The sequence below is a fragment of the Limulus polyphemus genome, unplaced genomic scaffold (assembly GCF_000517525.1).
Source record: "Limulus polyphemus unplaced genomic scaffold, Limulus_polyphemus-2.1.2 Scaffold804, whole genome shotgun sequence".
Lineage (NCBI taxonomy): Eukaryota > Metazoa > Arthropoda > Merostomata > Xiphosura > Limulidae > Limulus > Limulus polyphemus.
The window spans coordinates 112,694-135,213 of NW_013666414.1; the positions used below are offsets into that span (position 1 = coordinate 112,694).

The 22,520-nt window shown below is 32.7% G+C and overlaps 1 protein-coding gene across 1 annotated transcript in view; it reads right to left on the bottom strand.

Annotated features, from left to right (window-relative positions):
- The window catches only part of LOC106460612 (protein RRP5 homolog), an 84,074-nt gene extending 69,636 nt beyond the window's left edge, over positions 1–14,438 (bottom strand). The window contains 8 exon segments of the mRNA XM_013920333.2: positions 224–337; positions 862–933; positions 1,410–1,661; positions 2,921–3,085; positions 4,136–4,306; positions 7,161–7,280; positions 10,598–10,708; positions 14,361–14,438. Coding sequence (XP_013775787.1) covers positions 224–337; positions 862–933; positions 1,410–1,661; positions 2,921–3,085; positions 4,136–4,306; positions 7,161–7,280; positions 10,598–10,696 — 993 coding nt within the window. The 5' untranslated portion in view covers positions 10,697–10,708; positions 14,361–14,438.
- Between the last annotated feature and the right edge of the window lie 8,082 nt (positions 14,439–22,520).

The following is a 22,520-nucleotide window of genomic DNA, read 5'->3' on the forward strand; positions in this document are numbered from 1 at the left end:
AATTTACACTTTCCTCTGTCAATCTACAGAACAAATCAAGACACAAGTAATTTACACTTTCCTCTGTCAACCTACAGAACAAATCAAGACACAAGTAATTTACACTTTTCTCTGTCAACCTACAGAACAAATCAAGACACAAGTAATTTACACTTTCCTCTGTCAACCTACAGAACAAATCAAAACTCACAAGTAATTTACCCTCATGAATATTTACACTTACCTCCTGACCAACCTCGTATTTCTTAGGCAACTCCCACACATCTTTCATGTGAAGCTTATAAATAGCTCCATCGTAACTATTATTGAGCTTAACTACCAGTCCCTCTTCAAGAACCTAATTAAAAATATATTTCAAGTTTATTTCAACACCTTATGTATCACACATTTAAAACGTTATTCTATAATACATTGAATTATATCAAAAATTAAAAAAATATATTCAAGCAAGAAAAACTTAAATTAAAACAACCATATTAAACTGTATTATGAACAACGGATTTGTTACCATAGATAGATACTTTAATGGAAATTAAATTCATTACATGTACATTTGAGCCAGGAATGATTTTATAACTTAAATCTTTACTTAATTTAAGTAGAAAAATTAATAAAAAACATTTTTGAAACATTTCTGGCCTGATGACCAGTCCTTCAAAGCACTAATGGTGAAAAGCCTAGACACGAAAAAGTTTCACTTCATGTTATGTTGTTTTGCATGGCAAAGTTAATATTCAGTGAAAATATTTAACTAAAAATGCAGAGAAAACACAGGATATACTTTTGTCAGTCTACAAATCTTCAATTGTTCAATACAAAAATAATTTTTTCAACAGATACCTTATCCTAACATAATCATACCTTTGTCACAGTCACTTTGATGGATATTCCTGGTAATATACTCTGGAGAGTTAGAATGGTAGAATCGCTAATCTGTAAAACAATTTGGAAGACATCTTAATGATGATGAAAGTTTAAATAACAGTTGTTGTTTCATTAACATTCATTATTTTATTAGTATTTTTGTTCATAAACTGCCCACAACAAAGAAAACAAGTACTATTAAAAGAACAAGATACTAAAATAGATAAAATCATCTCCCTAGAACCTAAACTAGAAAGTTGAAAATTATATTATTCTTAATACAACACAGGAAAGTAGTATATTTAAGCTGTGTTTTTATGGGTTTCTCTCACCTTATGCCTAACAACAGTTTTCAGATTCGAAATACCATCTCAAGATGAAAGCAGTGCAATTTGAACACATTATATAAATTCACTTTGAATGAAGCATTATACTAAATTAAATATTTTCAATTGTTTGATTGCACAGCATGGTTTATTAGTAATGCAACATATATAGCTTGTATTATCTTTAAAAGGTCAGGTTATATTAAGTGATTAACTCACATGTGCTGATTCTGTAATTTTAGGTTTGGCTGTGAGATTTATGGTCCGTTGTTCCAATAACTCACTAGACCTTAACTCGGGCATATCCACAATGCAAGGAATCAGCTGTCCAACAGAGAGTGGATTTCCATAATTACGTGACTGTACAAAACTTGCTGCTGCCTTGTGACTGAGAAATGCACTTATCCCTTTGATTCCCAAGTCCATCACATAGCCATGATCTTCAACACTTTCCACAGCTACATTAACCACCTATAAAAGAAAAATTATTAAACACTTCATGTTTGATTTGACTTTAATTAAAACAGTTATAGAAAATATAATTTAATGAATTTAAAAGACTGCTATAAATTAACATCTAGAATAAATATATTAGAATATAACAAATATTTACAACTTTTCACCATATTGTCAGTTTCCTTTCTTATTCTAACCTTCATTTCCATCCATGTTTCATGAATCACCTTCATGTAATATTATTAAAACACTAAAAATATCAAGAAAATATTACTTTACGGTTAATAACAATAAAAATATGCAAATTCAATGACCTGAAATGCATAAGAAATGTTAACTAATCCTGTTAATGAAATAATTAGAATGAATTCAGTAAACTTGGCTTTGTTTGGTTTGTTGTTAATTTTGCACAAAACTACTCAAAGATTAACTGCACTAGCCATCCCTACTTTAGTAGTGATGAACTAGTGAGAAGGCAGCTAATCAACACCACCCACCGTCAACTCTTGCTCTACTCTTTTACCAAAGTATAGTGGGACATTACAATGACCCAACAGCTGAAAGGGCAAGCATGTTTGGTGATTGGGATTCAAACCCAAGACCAGCTAATTGTAAGTCGAGCACCCTAAACACCAGGACAATTTGTATTTATAATTATAAAATAGGAACTCAAAATGACAAGCAGAGTTTATGAAACTTTATTGAAATTTTGAAAGAGGCAAAATTTTTATAGCTGCTGCAATATTTATACTTATATTTATTTATATCATACCAAATCTGCATAATTTGCAAAATCATAGAAATTGTTTATAACAAAATTCAATGGTTTATTTATAACCATTGTGTTTACACATTACTTAAAAACAGTGTACTCTATACTTTCTTCAATGTTACTTTCATTAACAGTATTGGTTACAATGTTTAATATATTTTTATCATTTGTAATTTTTAATTATTATATTTCACTATGAAGATTATTTTGCATTGTTAACTTGGTATATGAATTTAGGACTAACTTAACTCTCCTAAGCTAGCCATGAATCTTGTGAGATTTATTGGAATTACAGCCAAAAAATATCATTAACAGCAACAGTGCCCCCTGATGAAGTAATGCATTCTAATATTTATAAGTTAGAATATAAGAGCAGTATATTTAATTACCTATGCTCATTACTAGCATGATTTTTAGTTCTGAACTATGTAGATAGCTTGTTTTGATCAGAAGTTAATATAAATTCAGCAAATATACAAATAAAACAAAAAATCCTACACACCATCTCATGTCTTAAACTTCCAACACTTAGGTCAAAGTTCACGTCTCTAGGGTTTACTGAAAGGGTTATTTTCGTTTTTGAAGTTTCTGTGGCCGCCAAGACTTCCATAACTCGACAAGGTAGAGTCTGCCCAGGAACAAACATGGATTTCAAAGCCAGCACCATCTGAAATAATCCAACATCTTTCCTTCAAAATGTTGAAATAAAACATGATTTCTTTTTAATCACAAGTATTTTGAAAAGAAAAATATTACACATATTTAAATGTTATATCACAAGCTTTTTGATAACTTTCTACATCACTCTTAATGACAGCAGCTTTGAGACTCAAGAGAATTTTGTGAATTTATCCACATGATAGCTTTAAGAAAAATACCCATAATTACTTTCAGATTACATTTAAGTTTGATTAGAATAATCATATCTAACTAATAAAAGAAATAACTTAATAACAGGATGTTCCTAATATTTTTAAAAAAGTTTTTGTTAATAAAAATTAAGATTTGTTTTTGGTAAAACAATTCAAGTATGTTTTCTTACACAATTTTTTATTCTTCTGACAAAACAAAGTTTCCAAGTTCATGAAATCTAAAATTGATAAACGATGAAGTTTAATTATAATTTACTTTTTTAATTTTAATCTTTAAATCAGACATTTTACTTTTTTTCATACTTGAATGAATAACAACTATTTCTGATGAAAAATATTTCAACTAGCATAATTATTTAGAGTTTTCAAAAACTCAGTAAGCATTCACAAAGTTCTAAATATTATCAGAATTTGCATAGCACTCCAAGCCAAAAACTGATTTATTGTGAGTGAAGATTAAAAGCTTTTGAACCATAAGACATACAAAACATATCTGTAACAAGCGATTATAATTTTGAATGATAACAAATGCATCATGTTTAATGCAGTGAATATAACTGTTTAGCAACATCAATATTGACTACTTTAAGAAAGGCCTTAATTTCTTCATGAAAGGTCACCTCACTTCTTGGATTCTGTTACTTAAAGTACTAAAATAGTCTCAAGTATCATATTTGTTATTAGCTTGATCATCAGAAACCTTTACTTGCTTACTGCTCAAAAACTTTAATCACACCCATGATGTTTATCTGCAAGAAAAGTGTCCTCTAGTAGAACTTTTATACTACAATAAGTTCATTTACAACCACATTATAATTCTGAGGTCTAAACAGCTTTATCAATACCTCTTCAGTACTTTCAGGATTTGCAGCATATTCCTCCGCAAGTCTGGTGAATGGATCTGATACATTTGTGATTGGAACTACTCCTTTTAATCCTCCAGGCAAATTCACTAGCATCTCATAATCAAACACCACCTGGATACATCCTAAAACCACAATGTCACTTTGCAGGGTCTGAAAAAAATACAGTGATTTGTTCCAGGCACAGATTGTTAAAAAAAAAGAAGATAAAACTGTCTTTCATAACCTATTTATTTCACTTAACACCTAAATTTCAAACTAAATGCTAACCAAACTAGTCATGACATATATATAAAAGCAAAATTGATGTTTGTCTGTCTGCTAACTCTTTGCACGCTATTTGACCAATCACCATCAAACTTGGCATGGTGACTCCTATGGTCCCCAGAAGTAACATGAGGGGGTAAAAGTCCCAGTAGGTTCCCACAAAAACTAATTTTTGGCTTTTAATTCAGTTTCTGTCTTCGTGTCACATTCCTTTTTGTAATACTTAACATCATACATCATCACAAAACTATAACGATATTGTTGTTAGGCCAACATTTGAATCAGGCAATGGGTGGAAGCTTCAAGGCTTGTGTCATGCAAAATTTTTTTGCATATAGAGGGCAGCACTGAATGAGAATAGCTATTTATGTGAGTGAAAGTAATGTACCATATTGGAAATTATAAATAATACCACATAGGCCATAATAAGCACATTTATGAAGCAATACTGTGTGAATTACACTGTAAAATGCCTTGGCAATATCTAGTGCACAAAACAAAACTGATCTCTTGGCCTCATAACCCTCAAGAAGCTTGGTGGTGATTGTCAATAGACAATTTTCAGTAGACTTATGTTTACTAAAACCAAATTACGAATTACTTAGAACCTTCTTGGTACGAAAAAATGTAATGATATTAATATACATAATGTACTCAACAATATGAACAAATGCAGACAAGATAGAAATAGGTTGATTATTTTCCATCCAGTCAGGATCATCACCCTTATAAAGGGGTATAATCTTAGGGGAATTTGAAGAACTTTAGAAAATTTGCCTGTAACACATACATCATTAACAAGTTCAGTTAAGGGACCAATAATGGGATTGCAAGTAGATTTAACCACTGATTGTAATACATCATCCCATTCAGCAAATGAAGCACCTGAAAGTTCTTTAATGGCTGCATGAATTTCATTCTTAATTACAGGTGCAAGATAAAGAGACTGAACTGCAAGCTTATCCTGACATTTAATGTTTGTAGGAGTAACATCCTGCCTACAGAAATAATCATTAAAATTATCAGCAATACCAAATGCTTAAATATTTATGCAACTGAATAATCGGGAAAGGATAAGTGCTGAAATGTTAAAGCTTGAAATGAAACCTTAAATATTAATGGTTATAACTATAAACTTCTGTAAATCAGTTTCAAACTTGCTACTTGACTGAAATTCCTTTTATAATTTTGGATGTAAGCTTGTCACTTGTTTTGTCTGATGATATCAAATATCTTGTCTATTTGAAGTTATTGGAAAGGGCTACTTTAAGACTGGTTTTGTTGCTTTGGTTGTTACAGTTGGTAGAGGAGTAACTTTTATGGCCTGAATATCTGTCTGTCACACTAATCTAGAACTTTTACACCTTTTAAACAATTTTCTGTACAATATCCAACCACGTGATGTTTTGGTGGTTAGGAAAAAAAGCATAACGAATGTTAAAATCTTTAAAATGTAGTGAAACGTGAAATATTAAAGTAATATCAAATTTTGAGTAAGAAAACCTTTGCAGCCTTTCTTTGGCTACCATACTAACTAAATGAAGGATTGTAAAATTTTCTTTAATAACCTTATTATTACTCACTAATGGATACACTATGAATTATCCATGTATAAGCTTTCGATATACATATATACACAGACACTAGAAAAAGTAACTGCAAAAAATGAAGGTAGTTAAACACTATCTTTATCATGAAAAATAATGTTTTATGGATTTGAAAATTATAGTTTATACTTTGAAAACACAGATTTCCATAATCTCTAAACACATGCTCACACCAGGTGTTTTAAAAGTCACTTTCAGTGTTTAGGTTATTGCATACAAAAAACTGATGAACACAGTGTTGTGAAACTCAGTGTGTAAGACCAACTTGCCCATTGGGACAACAACATAAACATTGTAGTGACTTGTTCAAAACCACTGAATATCATTTTGGATGATTACATTTATACTCACAGGTACCATATAGTGTGACCATTATGTCTTCAAAAGACAAAAGTTAATTAGTATTTAAGAAGTTAACATGTTTTGAGCTTATAATTAATTGTGAATCCTGTTACATGCATTAGTTGGTTAATGTTTAGTTTAAAATGTGTATGTTTTCGTCTCATGGCCAAACTGGTCTGCACACAGAGTTTCACAACAGTGTCCATCAGTGTAATGAACATAATTGTATGACCAGTGGAAATAACTTTTCAAACACCCAGTATATGCACTACTTTTTTTTCACAAAAAATTTTATTTTTAAGCTTTAAATGATCATGGTTACCTCTTAGAAGCATAAATTGTTTGTTTTTGAATTTCACGCAAAGCTACACGAAGGCTATCTGCACTAGCCATCCCTAATTTAGCAGTGTAAGACAAGAGGGAAGGCAACTAGTCATCACCACCCACTGCCAACTCTTGGGCTACTCTTTTACCAACAAATAGTAGGATTGACCATCACATTATAATGCTCCCACAGCTGAAAGTGTGAGCATGTTTGGTGGGATGGGGATTCGAACCTGCAACCTGTAGATTGCGAGTCGAGTGCCCTAACCACCTGGCCATGCCGGGCCTAGAAGCATAAAGGAGGAGGAATTGGAGATATGATAAATGAAAATTTCTTTTAGTCTGTTAAATGCCAAGAAACAAAATTAATTGATATGTTAATGAGAAAGTATAAATTAAAACATTAAAAAAAAATTATCCTTGTGTTTAAAGAAACTAAACCTCCTAAGACACAACTCAATAATTACCTTCAGTGAAAGTGGTTCTATTACAACTATATTTTCATTTTCTGTTTCCCTTTTCTTCTTCTCTTCTTTCTTTTTCTTCTTGGCTAGTTTCTTCTTTGATTTTTTTGTTTCTTTACCAACCTTAAAGATCATTTGAGGTAAAATAATACAAAATATTTCTCTCTTTTTACATAGAAATAAATCCTCTATATTACAACAATGAACTAAACTCCACCAAATCTAATGTCAGTTTTGTCTAGATCACACAGTTACTTTCAACAGACAAAATAACCATAACTTGAGTAGTAGAACCAAAGAGAAAACAACAACTAAAAATTTAGGACATGTTTATGGAGACTTAGGGGCACAATAAATATTTAAAAAACAACATAACATTATATCACTTGTACCTCCATACGGTTTATAGATTGTTCTAAGGTGTTACAAAAACATGCATAATTCATTCATTGTTCAAACTTCCACACAAAAAAACTCTCCAACATTACCACTGGACAACTTCTACTCTGTGGATTTATCAAACATTAAGTACTTTTGACTTCTCTTAGAAACTAAGAGAATAATCTCCACCTCATTCTATTTTAGCAAGATTTTAAGCTTTTCCTTTTAATTTATGGAAGTTACCAGTATCTTCTACGTGTTATCCAAGGAATACCAAACATTTTTAACATATATGAACTTGATTAAGAATAAATATAACTCATTAATATTTTGCTCACTATTTTAAATGCAGAATATTTTAGCTTTTTTATCTTCATCTTTCAATAACAGAAAGGGAATAACAGAAGACATTAAAATAATTACTTTATGTGTCACCTGTTGTCATGTTCACATAGATAATAACCATGTGACACAAAACCATTTTTGATTTTATTCAAACTTCAAAATGAGAAGCTTATCCATGGATTTTGAAAACATCAATAATTTTTTACAAAACAATAGGTTTCATAATGAAAAAAAAATGAAACACATATATTGTATTTCTAGCCTTTTTTCAAAATGTTATTCACAATAAACTGAAAACTATTTTATTATTTGCTAAATAGGAAATAAAATTAAACTTTTTCATACAATTTTGGCAGGAATGAAATCAAGATTAATATACTGTTATCATTAAAGGATGACCTTAATTACTTGCACTCTCCTACACTATGTTTCCACCACAGGCACCAGCTATGTATATAATATAGTTTCACAGTGTTTTGTTTAATTTGGGACAAAACTACTCCAGAGCTATCTGCACAAGTCATCCATAATTTTGAAGTGGTAGACTAGAGGGAAGGCAGCTAGACACCACCATTCACCATCAACTCTTGAGCTACTCTTATACCAATAAGTACTGGAATTGACCATCACATTATAATGCTCCCCAGCTGAAAAGGAGGCAAGCATTTTCTTTGACAGGATTCAAACCCGCAACCTGTAAATCACAAGTCAAGAGCCCTAACCAGGCCTTAGTTTCATTGAGCAAATTATGAAGAATAACTATTTTAAATTCAATAGTATCCCCACAATAGATAATACCTGAACAATGTATCTCTTATTCAAAGGAACTTAGTAAGTGACAAAGCTAGAACATTCAGGGTTGTAGCTCAGATGATTTGAGTGGTGGGTGATAAAAACCAGTCTAGCCCATAAATGCATGTGCCTGCAGCTGCCACCATTGTACCATTCTCTTCCCCTCAGCCAAGAAAGAAAAATTTTGTGTTTATAATTTTGATGACTGAAAAATTTGTAAATTCTTTAAAAAAATAAAGGTGGAGATAAATTTTACTCTAGGCTGAGTTATATTTTTCTGATTGATCAATCTTTAACAGAAGGTAGATGATACAAATTAGACACAATGATGTTAAAAAAAAGTTTTTATGCAAAAAAAATTGATATACTTTTATATTTTAAATATCCATAAAATTTTGAAAATATTTTTACACACCACATAAACTTTTACTGGAAAGAAAATAGGCTTTGTATGGTATCAACTGTGGGTGATATTGTCTGATGTGCCATGCTAAGTACAAGAGAATTAACATGGCATGAGTCGTTTGTTCAGTTTCACATGCAGGTTTTTTTCCTGTGGACTTTTCTTGAAAAGTATTTTAACGTGAAGGTTATTTGCTTTATAATTTTCAGGGAAAGTCTTTGTTTCTAACAAGCTAATTGCAAAGTAAACTGTACTGCAACATTGACAAAGAAATTTTCATGATCATGGTTGATCTTTTCTCAGTGATATTTAGTGCCATGTGGCAGCAGTCACAATGCACGGGAGCATTAGGTGGCCCCACCCATCATAGCTACAACCCTGAGAATATTATAAATAAGTTTCATACTTGAAAAATGTTAAGTTATGCATTTGGATTAGGGAAATATATCAAATGCCTCTTGTGTGAAAGGAGCACTGCAGTTGTGAAAAATAGAATATAGGTACAATTGTTTAAAACATTAACGCCTTCAGATGTTTTAATCTAATGAAAAGAGCAAATTAAGTTATTTATTTATTTCATTTTTGGGAATTTCGAATAAGATAAAAAAGTTATTATGTTTGTTTGTAAGAATGGTAAGACCTCATTTACAATATCTTATGAAGTTCTCATCCCTTAACTACAACAAGGATAAGAACATTAAGTTAAAAAAAAGCGTAGTGACAAAATACTACACTGCTTCAAGGTTTACATATTTTGAACTAAAAATGTCATGCAAAGTATTCTCTGAACCTTACAAGATTTAAATGTGAATGGACTTCAGTGTTCCAAACTGTTAGAGGGTTTGGATAATCCAAACATGGATTATACATGGTCTGTTTGAGTGGGACAATAAGAAGATTTGAAATACAAACTTGGATATTAAAATAATAGGTTTAAGTTCTGAAAGCTGAAATGCAGAACTGATCTTGAACAAAGTTACAAACTTGTGGAATGGTTCACCTGAAAAATAATGTTTACAAATGTTTTGAATTATTTTAAGTTTTTTATTGGACAAGTATATAAATGTGAAGGTGTACATTTAGTCTGATTTTGACATTTTTTTCTTCTTTACTTTATATTATATTTCAAACACAGAATATTCTTAAACTGACAATTTTGTTCTTCCACTCAGAACTTAAACTAATTTATTCATTTTCCATGCTTGAATATTTATTAAGTGAAATATGATGGATATCTATCAAGTTTCTTATGGGTGTATATATATTTAGCAGGAAATAAAACTTCTACAAACTATAAATTATATAAGCTGTCAGTTTTGCTCCAAAAATAAATATTCTGCAGATCTATTTTACGTTATTTATCTCCAGTTTCAATACTTTATACACTAACAAAATTTTCTACACTTTTAAACTTTTATAAGACAAAAAGAACCACTTTCTAGTATTTGTCTACATATATACTTGGGTAAATTATTAACAGATGATAATTGTGATGTCATACCTGAGTAACAATACTTACTTTGAATAAGTCTTCATCCTGCTTTCTTAAAGGTATTGTACGACCAACAAACTTGGTAGAGCTCCCACGAGGAAAATGTATTTCTTCACCAATTGGCATTATGTTCCTTCACTTGAATGCAAAAATAAGCCCAATGAACTGATATGCAAAACACTTATGATAATGTACATTAATTTAAAAATTGATTGTGTACTATAATAGCAATAAAAAGATCACATTTTAAGTCTTCAAAATCCAATGAAAGCTACTAACAGCTTTCTATGTAATAATATTTTTTTAATACTTCTCCTTATTCAATTTTACTTTACTAACCTCCTTTCTATACCTTGAGAAGAGTAAGACAAACCATTCAAAATGTACAAAAAAAATACCATGTTTGTGAAACTTCTTGCAGTACTTACTGTGGGTGTAATTTTCCCTTCTTTTAGAAACAGCATACTTATGACTGGGATAGACATTTAGAGTACTGCAGTCTAACAGTAGTTTTAAATCAAATAATTAATTTCATATATCAACTTAATATTGCTGAACCTTAAGCTGTGTCTTAAAGTGCAAAAAACACAGTACCAACAGCTACATGGTTGGGATAATTGGTTCTGTTGCAATACATTAGAAATTAAAATTTTTAAAACTACATAACATAAATATCAGGTGAGGACAGGATTTAAAAAGAACTTTTTTGTATTTTATACAAGGTCAACAGAAAAAAATATATGAAATTTGTGGTTATTATTGGTACCAATGTAGTAGACATAATTAAAACAACATAACTGATGATTATGAGAAAACCAACATATATGAATAAAACTTATGAACTATTATTTAGATATTAAAACAAAAGAGGAGGCTAACCAGCTGTCAAGTTATGCCTCTACTATAACCAAACTGACATTATTATAGTAATTCAAACACAAAAGGCTAAACTAGGACAGTAAAAGATGGTTTATATATTTTTTAGTACACATATCTGTTTTACCATCTATCTGTAATTTCTAACAGATCATAGAGTTAATCTTGGGTTGAAGGTACACACAGGATAGTTCCATTCTTCCACTACATAAAACCGATACTTTCACTGGATTTTTGTTCAATAATTAAATTGAAATGACTGTGGGCAATTTTGATACTTACTCAATTTGTAGAAAATGATTTGACAAGTCTCAATCAAATATATATCAATAAAATACATTAGCAACAACTTTTAACAATTAGACTAAGCAGCCTTAGCACTTTAGCTATACACCTACTGTATACCTCATGATCTAATGAATTGACTGTGTGATAATGTATGGTACATCCTTTCAGTGTCAGCAGATACATATAGATTAACAAGAAAAAATATCCAATTTAATTCTGGCATGGCACAAAATTTATTAAATGAGTAACAGCTTTTACATATTGTTAAAACATATATTGAAATGTTTCTCTCTTGCTTTTTATGATGACATGCATTGTAAGCACAACCTTTATATTATCCAAGTTTCAATAAAACATTATGCTGCTTAGGTAGTCTGATTGCACAGTTATATTGTTTGTAAATAACGTTCATTTACAGAATTTAAATAAAGCAAGCCACAAACCACATCACACACATAACATTCCATCAAATAGCTAAGCAATTATTTGCTTAATAACCACAACCACACTTTCAGAATAAAAGCACTGTTGTTTAATCAGTGTATCCACAAGTTTTGAGATCCAAGTTTAAGAATACAATGTAATTTTCATGAAGAATGTACACATCCACATGGTTAATCTACCACTTTATTTGGACATAATAATTAAGTATTTGTAATGGACCTAAGTTTGACATTTAACTTTGCTAATTTTGGTGTTTAACTTTGTTAATTCAGCTTTTGCTCTTTCTTAAGACTCCTAGAGGTCACAAGGATCTAAGTGTCTTGAGTAATACCTCCATCTGGGCAGAGCTTTTTTCTTCTCTTTCAGCCATTTCCAGGCACATTACTTTGATTTTCTCAGTTTGTGATAATTTACCTCTCTCTCTTTCTTTAACTCCTGTCTCTTTTTGGTTTCAGATACAGATTTGAGAATGCAACAACTTTTTTTCACATTCAAGAAGTCCAAACAGTCACTGAGCAGTTTTGTTGGTGTGAAACTCAGCATAGGCTTCAACTGTTCAAGTATTAATACTGAAGTATTGGGACTATGTTTCTTGTATGCATCCATCCAGCCAAGACACCTCTTATGCTAATGCTGTCAAGTACACATATCTTTTTTTTTCTGTTCTACTTGGGTAACAAAATTTCCCAACTGCCAGCCATCTTATTCAAGTTATTGTTAAACAGTAACTTTAAACCTTTGAATTTTATTTCTAATGCAAAATATGGGTACATGTCCAAATTTTAAAATAAATTAGATGTCTGATCATTAAGATGATAACACATACCTTATGACAGTATGACTGTATAAACATTTCAATGTTTGTCACTATAACTTATGAATTACTAGATTGTTCTTACTCACTAGACTTAAGCCCTACTTTATAGCTGTACCATGCTATTGCTAATGATGTTGCTCACAGTGCTGTTAGTATTAACAAAGGAGACACAAGTTATGCCATTATTAATACTTGCAGTCATGTACTGTATAGCTAAAACTACTATGTGCTAATAGAAAAACAACAATTTATACATATTAAAGCTTAAGTCTAGCTGTAGCACATAACACAAACTTTACACTGGTGTTGTATAATACTACTACCAATAATACTATTACTAAGACTAGTAGTAGTACTACATTAATAGTAAGAATTTCAATATTAATAATAATAATAGTATTACTAATAGTAATACTATCTAACCTATATAAAAGCTAGTGTGTGTCACATCATGTCTGATTTCTCGAAACAGGAGGAGTCAATAAAAGCGGGGGGGGGGGGTGTGCCATGAAACCTTATAAATGTAGTGAGTGTTGATATAATAAGCCTAAAGTAAAGATGTCATATGGGATCACCTAGCCTAGAGCCAAGTGCATAAAATGTATCATGAATGTAAAAATATTGATTCAGTTTTAAACTTAAATCATTTCTGAATTAAGCTATTTTCTGTTATATCACCACATTTTAAATAAAAACATACTTCTTTAATTAATGGAGACTCTAAATTAAGAAATCAACAAATGTTTTTCCAGTTTTGTTATCTAAACATTTCATTTTATACTTTCAGTTTCAGTACATAGACTAACAATAATATTAGACTATACTTTTGTTGCTAAGCAACATGACATAAAAGCCATTGTTGGAGTGTAATTTTACCCAAACGCACTAGCTTTTCTATAGATTAGAAATTGTTAACCTAACTGATTTTTACCAATAATTATTCTACGATGAATGTTATAATCATAATTTATATTGGCTCATAAAAATTGAAATGGGAATTTACCGACGTTTGACTAACTCGACTGCACTTTTCTGCCTCTTTCAGTCTTTATCGGTCAAACTTGGTTTCGCAAAATTTATTTATTTTAGTTTGCTATTAAATGTGAGGTTAGGGTATAGTAAGGGATGGGGTGGTAGTACTTGCCCCGTCATTTCTAACAGGCTATAGGCTATGCTTAGCAATATTATTATTATTACAAATAGTAACATTAATAATAATATGGTGCAAACTACAATAGGATACAGCGAGAAAGAAAAAACGCGCTATTTACGACTTTATAATTCTAGATAAAGCAAAGAGGAAACTCTTGGTATGTATTAAGCATATTCTTTTATACAATTAATGATAAAAATTCAATAGCTTACCAAAATCCTGAACAGTTTTACATTACACGATGAACATTCAAATACAACCATGCGTTCAACATACATAAATGCCTGAAGCGCCCTCTCTTCCATTCATAGTATATGAAATAACTCTTTATATATCACGTCATCAATTACAACCGGCGATCGAATTACTGAAAGAGGTTAGATAAGTCGAGCCTCCTGCTTAAAACGTGCAACCCCAGCCACATTGTTTTGTAATTGGCGAGTCGAAATTTTTTCACAGCTCTTCTGAATATAGATTTGGAAGCAAACCATATTAAGCAGCATATCGTGGTAAATTACATGAGGAACAACGACATAGGCCACAGATGTTTAATGCTTGTAAAACATTCGAAAACGCTTTTAAGTTTTATTATGTCGATATTCATTCCATTTTCGTTTAACGACGGATTTGCCACTTAATCACATACCCTTGTACATACATATAGATTGCTTTCCCATTTAGCAAGAGAACTATTGTGCAGCAACTACCGTGATTTAACCATAACAAAGTCTCTAGGCATAGGATTTATAGATCCCCGCTGCCCTGAAGGACCATAAGTCTGATAATGGCCGTTGGTTAGAAGTAAAGCAACAGAAGATTCCTCTTATGATCAAAACTCACAATTTTCCGTGTACATCCCATCATCTCCATCACGAGCGGGGCGAAGAGAAATATTCGTTTTTTCTTAGCACCCCCAGGGAAACCTCGGGAGATCTCAACTCAAAACAACTGCCACGATAAATCACATTAAATCCTATTTTAACAAGTGTTGTATTGTCATTGTAGGTTAGCAGTAGGCCTCCCGATGTATATAAAAAAAAAAAATCCCGTTAAGGTTATGAATGATTTGGTGTAACTCCCACTAGAATAAATAAATAAATAAATAATACATATAGAATTAAATTAGTAATTTTCTGCTGCTAGATTTACACAAAATTTAAGTTCACAAAGCACACAGTTTTCTTAGATATAAATTGTATTCATACATTACTTATACTAATTTAAATGTCACTTGCTCGTAGTCGAACGCAGGAATGTATTGTTACGTCTCTGGTCGTTAGTTAATTTTCCGAAAAATGTTTTCCGAAGAAACTTTAGCGATACAAGTCCTTTCTTAAATAAAACTGGTTTATTCTTTCTGAATACAACTTTGAAATTCACTTAATTTCCACGGTAACAATTTTGCTTAAACAAACGCTATAATTCACAATGACCGTCTCACGTGCTCGACTCAAATGTCCATATCTATCTCTGCCTGCAGTTCAATTACACATACATTGTTGCCGTCAGTTCTTACCGGTCTTATATATACAAGAATACCGCATATCTAGTAACCTCTCGAGACTTCAGGAAGGGACATGAACGTTCGAGAATATGACGTGTTACTAGCGTCACGTGACCCCCACTGTCGTAACAGTATTTTCTTAACTTTTCCCCGTACAAGCCAACCAATATTAATGCAACATTAGAATATTTCATATATTTTAAACTTTTTAATTTTATTGCTTTCTAAAGTCTGTTTTTAGTGTTGTAAGCAGGCAAAACGGTATATTATTTACGTTAGAGTAGTTGCAATTTACAATGTATTTAACATAAGCATGTTGAATTTTTATGAGAAACTGGTTGCTCAGATTAGAAAATCTTTCAGAGTTCTTTCAAATTTTACAAAATCAAAAATGTTACTCCATTTTTCAATGACGGGTTACCCTTATGTTAATTTATATGCAGTAATTTCTGTGACTGGTTAAGTTGTTGTTGTTTGTTGTTTTTGGAATTAAGCACAAAGCTACACAATGGGCTATCTGTGTTCTGCCCACCACGGGTATCGAAACCCGGTTTCTAGCGTTGTAAGTCCGCAGACATACCGCTGTGCTACTAGGGGTCGACTGGTTAAGAGCTATGATGTATATAATCTATTTATATAATAATAGGTTACATACTTTTTTCTAAGAAATTTGGAACTAACAGCAGCTTCTTAACTGATTAAAAAATTACTATGTAAAAAAATAATGTAAGTAAAAAAACAAAAACTCACGTACTCAAATGTAATTTTAGTCACTTATTCTATCACAAAAACCACATTGCTTCAGCAGCTTAAATGTCATTATCATTACAAAAATGCTAATGTTGCCGTTTAAATGCGCATTCAACCAAATGTAAATATAAACGAAAAAGGATAATATATAGTCATTATACACATGAAAGATAACCATTTTAAATTAAAAAAAGAACTGTAGAACAGCAAGCAAATAAAATACAATTCCTAATCTATCTATCTATATATATATAAAGCACAAAAGCTGTATGTCTGTCCGGTATCTAACTCCTCTTAGGTAGCTGGTCCACTTTTTGAAGTTACTAACTTGACATTATATAGAAGGGCTTCAATTTTTATAAGCCATCAGACTTAACAATCCAACATAACAAAGAACTTTGCTTTAAACTTTTATAATCAATATTTTATTTGATGAAGTTAATTTTAAGTTTGTATTATAAATTTCGTGAAAAATTTGTTTTGTGTATTACAATAGCAAGTTAATATTTTTGTTCTTTGCGAAAAACCTATCCCCGCACATTGTTCAAATTATTTTGGTGCTTTATAAACGAATTTTTACCACAATGCATTTTTTGTTTTGTTTCACGTTTTCCTTCTCGAAGTGGGTCTGGTATGGCCTGATGGTTAGGGCGCTTGATTCACAATTCGCAGGTTGTGGGTTTGAATTTCGTCACCGAACATGTTCGCCTCTTTCAGTCGTAAGGGCGGAGGGTGTTGTTGACTATCTACCTTCCCTATCTGCCTATTACTTCTAACTTGAGATGGCTAGCATAGATAACCATCAAGTAATTTTGCGCAAAATGAAACAACAACAAAAATGCTCCACGAAGTTACCCCAGTGGCTCACTTAACTAAATCTACATGAAAACAAATTAAAGATATGACTGCTCGAGCTAACAATGACTTAATAACTTGTATTTGTGAATGTTCTTGAAATTGTTTAAAGGGTAATGTTCCCATGATGAAGAAACAATAGCAGAAACTTAGATGACATAAGTCATTATTGAGAGCATTAGCTGATAAGAAAACATCTGTTAAACAGAAAATAAACTTACAAATACAGAGAGGAGTTTTTACCATTACATGTAGTACCAATTCTTTCACTATTTGGTGGTTTGGCAGGATGGGCTATTGGTAAAACTGCTAGTTTTTAAGATGGAACATGAAAAAGGAATTATTCTCGTTCCTGAAGAATTAGTACACTCACTTTATCAACCTAAAGTTTATGAAATACCCGTTTATAAAGTTTTAAACTCTATAGAGTGAAATCTGTCATATATAATAATACTTTACCTGCAGATAATAAATCTAAGATGTTAAATCAGCTGCAACAACGTCATCAAACCTTTCAATCACAAGCCATGGAACCTATTGAAATTAAAATGGAATCACCAACTTATGAAAGTTTGGATATCATCAACAGCATGCCTCTAAAATATAAAAAGCAAGCTGACATACTATTGTTATGACAGCGGAAATCGCGTGACGCTGGAAGCATGCGCGCTGGAGTTTCTAAAATTATCGGGGAACCCTGCGAATGTCCGAGTGTTTGCTAGACGCCCTCTTTTTTAGTATATAAGCCTAGCGAGAAAAACCAGCGCAATTGCAGAGATAGATAGAGTGAAGAGATAGATAATTGAGTTAAGCGAACAGTAGGCACCGTAAGTAAATTGTGTGAATCACTGTGATTTATAGCGTGTGTTATAAAGGTTGTTAAGTATAAAGTGACTGTGTAAAGTCTGTGTATTACAAAGTTGTATCGAGAAAGAATAAACTAGTTTTAATCAAGGACTTCTATCGCTGAAGTTCCTCGGAAAGAATTTATACCGGAAATTAACAAACGAGCAGATACGCAACACTACAATAATAGTGTTGCGTCAGCGAGATCACGTGACTATTGTCACGTCACCTGCTTTCTAGAACTATCCCGTTCCTTCGGGAGTGCTCTAGCATTTACTAGATATATGTTTGTCTGGTATATATAAAAGACGCTCACAACGTGACGGGACAATGCGTGTGTAGGTAGTGAGTAATTGAACTGCAGTCAGGAAGTATTGTTGAAGTTAACGTTCGTTGTTAAAACGTTTGTAAAAGAGCGACTGTTGAAAATAAGTGTATCGGTAAAGTTATAGTCAGAAAGAATAAACCAGTTTTATTAAGTAAGGACTTGTGTCGCTAAAGTTTCGTTGGAACGAAGTTACGGAAAATTAATTAACAAACGGAGACGAAACAATAGATATTCCTTTTAACTCTACTTTTTATACTAATGGTACTACTGAACTATATATAAATTATTTGTTTAATTAAATAATGCTCGAAAGAACACAGAATAATAACATGCAAAAAGCAGAATATGTCTCATTAGTCCACAATTTTTTTACTTTCTAACTATGCCACAAACGCCATTAGAAATTAAGCAAAGCTGGTCATATGTTCCCCATGGGAACAAAAGTAAAACTGAAACGGAAACTACATATTCTCTATCGAGAAAAAAGAAAATAGAATAATATGTCATTTCAAAGGCAGAACCCTTAGTTTCTTATTGGTTATATGTAATTTAGAATTAAAAGTCAGAGAAAACTATTGGCAAGTTCTGAATGAGAGGATTGACAGGTGGGAGTAGCAAGAATGGACTAATTTTCAATTTGATAGCTCTGTAGCTAATTAAGATTGAAGCCTTTAAATATTATGCTTTGTCTGAGTGATGACAATATTATACTGGCCCCAAGGCCCGGCATGGCCATGTGGTTAGGGCGTGCAATTCAAAATCTGCAGGTCACAGGTTCGAATCCCCGTCACATCAAAACATGCTTTTCCAGTGTCTGGACTAGGACGCCAGTCCTACTCCCGGATACACAGAATTTGGAGGTGTGAAAAACACCATATGCAACTACTACTGCCCCCAAAAAGGGTTAAAAAGAGGCCTAGGCCTGTCTTTCTCAGAAACGTTTATAAATAAAGTCTTCAGACCAGTTTTGTGGTAAACTGTTGTGATAAGCACGGGCTTGTTGTGTACCAGGCTATCTTTGGTGCTTTTACTTTGCACCTCAGTACTTGTTGCGAGGTTGTTCTTAAAGTTTCTAGATCAAGAGGTCGCGAGTATCTTTAAATGATACCTCTTACTTTTGTTAATTGTTACATGAAGTTGGTGTTCCACATGTATGTGTAGACACATCAAGTCTTACTATTGAGAAAATGGGTATTAGAAACTTTTGCAAAAACACACGTAAAACATAGGATTCGCAGGAAGATGAATCTATCAAGGATACAGGTGGACCAAGAAAGAAGTGCTGAAGGACTGAAGATCAAATGGAGGTACATGAAGACCCAACAGAGGTTAGACTATTGAATCAAAGAGGTTGTGTTGATACTTCTGATCAAAAACATGAAGAGATATTGGGCAAACCTGCTAGCATTGGAGTAGCAACAGTGGAAAGTCAACTCTACCAAGGCCAACTCTTGGAGTAAGTTTTTCAGCTGACATATTCCGAACACCTAACAAGGGACAAATTCGACTTGATCATAATGAGCCCTTTCCCTTTCCAAAGATTCATGGACGAAAATTCATACCTGAATGGTATAAAGCATATACTTGGCGTGAATATTCCGTATCTACTAACAAAGTTTACTGTTTCAGCTGTCATCATTTTACTACAGGTGCTAAGTATCTAGGTGAGCAAGCTTTTGTGTCTGAATGGTTCAATACATGGATAAAGTGCATGGGTAAATCTCCAAAAATTAATGAAGCTCACCGGCTGATTGTGGAAAAATTGGGAATAACTCAAAATACGTTGAGACTTACAACTGTCCAAACCACACCTCAAAGGGATCATCATGAAGTAGACACAGCTGAAAATAAAGGAAACATTTTGAAAATATTAAACTTCTTAAAGACGTATTCTCAGATTCTAAGTGAAAAGCTGTGTGAAGTAACCTATAAATGCCAAATATACGCACCACAATATTTGTGATATCCTCAGTAATATAAATTTGTATGAAATAAAAGAACCTCAGTACTTTTCTATCTTAATCGATGAAACTAAAGACCTATCCAAAAAAGAGCACACGAGTTTGATACTTCGGTACTTTAATGATTTAAAAGTTCATAAAGAGTTTCTTGGTTTTGAAGTTGCTAATGAACTCAATGCGGAATTGTTGGTCAACTATATTCTGGAGGAGTTAAAGGACAACAAACTTTATGTCACAAACCTGATTGGTCAAGGATATGATGCCGCCGCCATCATGAGTGGCAAGTGCTCTGGGGTTCAACAGAAAATATGACAAATCGAACCTCAAGCCATCTACATTCACTGTTTTGCCCACTGTTTTAATTTGGTCGTCGTAGAAAGTGTGAAATTTGTTACCCTGTGTCTGACATTTTCTCAATGGTTCCGACTTGCTACAATTTTTAAGCTGTTCTAATGTTCATGTATAGGAGATTGCTTTCCAAAGAACAAAATACATGCACCCAGATGAAAAGCCTGTAGAATTTAAAACAATATCGGAAACACGATGGGCTTACCAGTTGCGTGCTGTAAGTGCAACTGTAGCAAGGTTTGACTGTTTTATTACATTTCTGCGGCATGTTGACATAAGTGACAGCAATCGAGACTGTGCATTAAATGCCCAATCCATTTTGAGGCAACTTGACCAGATATTTATTATACTGTATGCTGTTTCTGAATGACATCTTACGTGAAGCAAAAGGAGTGTCAGATATGCTGCAAAGTTCCAAGTCTTCTAGCAGAGTTCCAAACCTACAGATGTGACGAGAAAGCTGCACATAATTTTCAATGTTCTTGTGACATCACTACCAGAAATGACCTGAAATGTTGCCATTAGCGTCTGTTAAGGAGCTCCACGCCCTCAAACATGGACACCTGTGTAGTTCTAATCACACTTGGGAAGTGGGATGCCATTGATAGTTTTCTTGGAGAACTAAACAAACGATTCAGTGGAGAAAATCTTTAAATGTTCCACTCCCTGTCGGCAATTGACTTCAAATCTAAAAAATTCCTCGATAGGATTTTGAGACTATTAAACCTCTTGCAGCCCATTATCGGCTGAATATTGAATACATACAAATGGAAATGAGTCAAGCTAAGAGAATAAATTAGTATTCAAGTACGACACTTGGAGCAGTCGAGGAGTTAGCAGAACATCTCAAACCCCTATTTATGGCTTTCACTGAATTTTACAAGGTTATAAAGATAGCTATAACTCTCACAGTTAGCACAGCCGGCTGTGAAAGGAACTTTAGCAAGCTAAAATTGATCAAAAATAAACTTAGAACCAATATGGCAGGTAAGAGACTGAAGAGTCTAACAGTAATTAGCATGCACACACAACGGCCAGTAAGAACTGAGGTAAGGTAATGTGTAATTGAACTGCGGAGAGAGGATATTGTTGAGCACGTGAGACGTTCGTTGTGAATTATAGCGTTTGTTATAGCGCGACTGTTGAAATTAAGTGTATCGCAAAGTTGTATTCAGAAAGAATAAACCAGTTTTATTTAAGAAAGGACTTGTATCGGTAAAGTTTCTTCGGAAAGAATTTTTACGGAAATTAACTAACGAACGGAGACGTAACAATATAAATAAATGCTAAACTTCACACTCTGCATATCGCATGGCATTTCTTCAGTTCAAACTATTTATTTCAACATTTTCTGCTATCCTCTATGGCCCGGCATGGCCAGGTGGTTAGGGCGCTCGACTAGCAATCTGCGGGTCGCGGGTTTGAATCCCCGTACCACCAAACATGCTCGCCCTTTCAACCGTGAAGGCATTATAAGTGACGGTTAATCCCGCTATTCGTTGGTAAAAGAGTATCCCAAGATTTGGTAACGGCTGCCTTCCCTCTAGTCTTAAATAACTTAGGGACGGTTAGCGCAGATAACCCTCGTGTAGCTTTGCGCGAAATTCAAAACAAAAAAATAAGCTATTCTCTAAGGCAGGGGTCACCAAACTTTTTTCACAGCGGGCCACATAACTGAGAGAATGACGAGCGCGGGCCGCATAACCATTTTGTTCAATACAATACAGCGAATACACAAAAAATAAAGACAACAAACATGTTTATTTTCCAAAAGGTATCA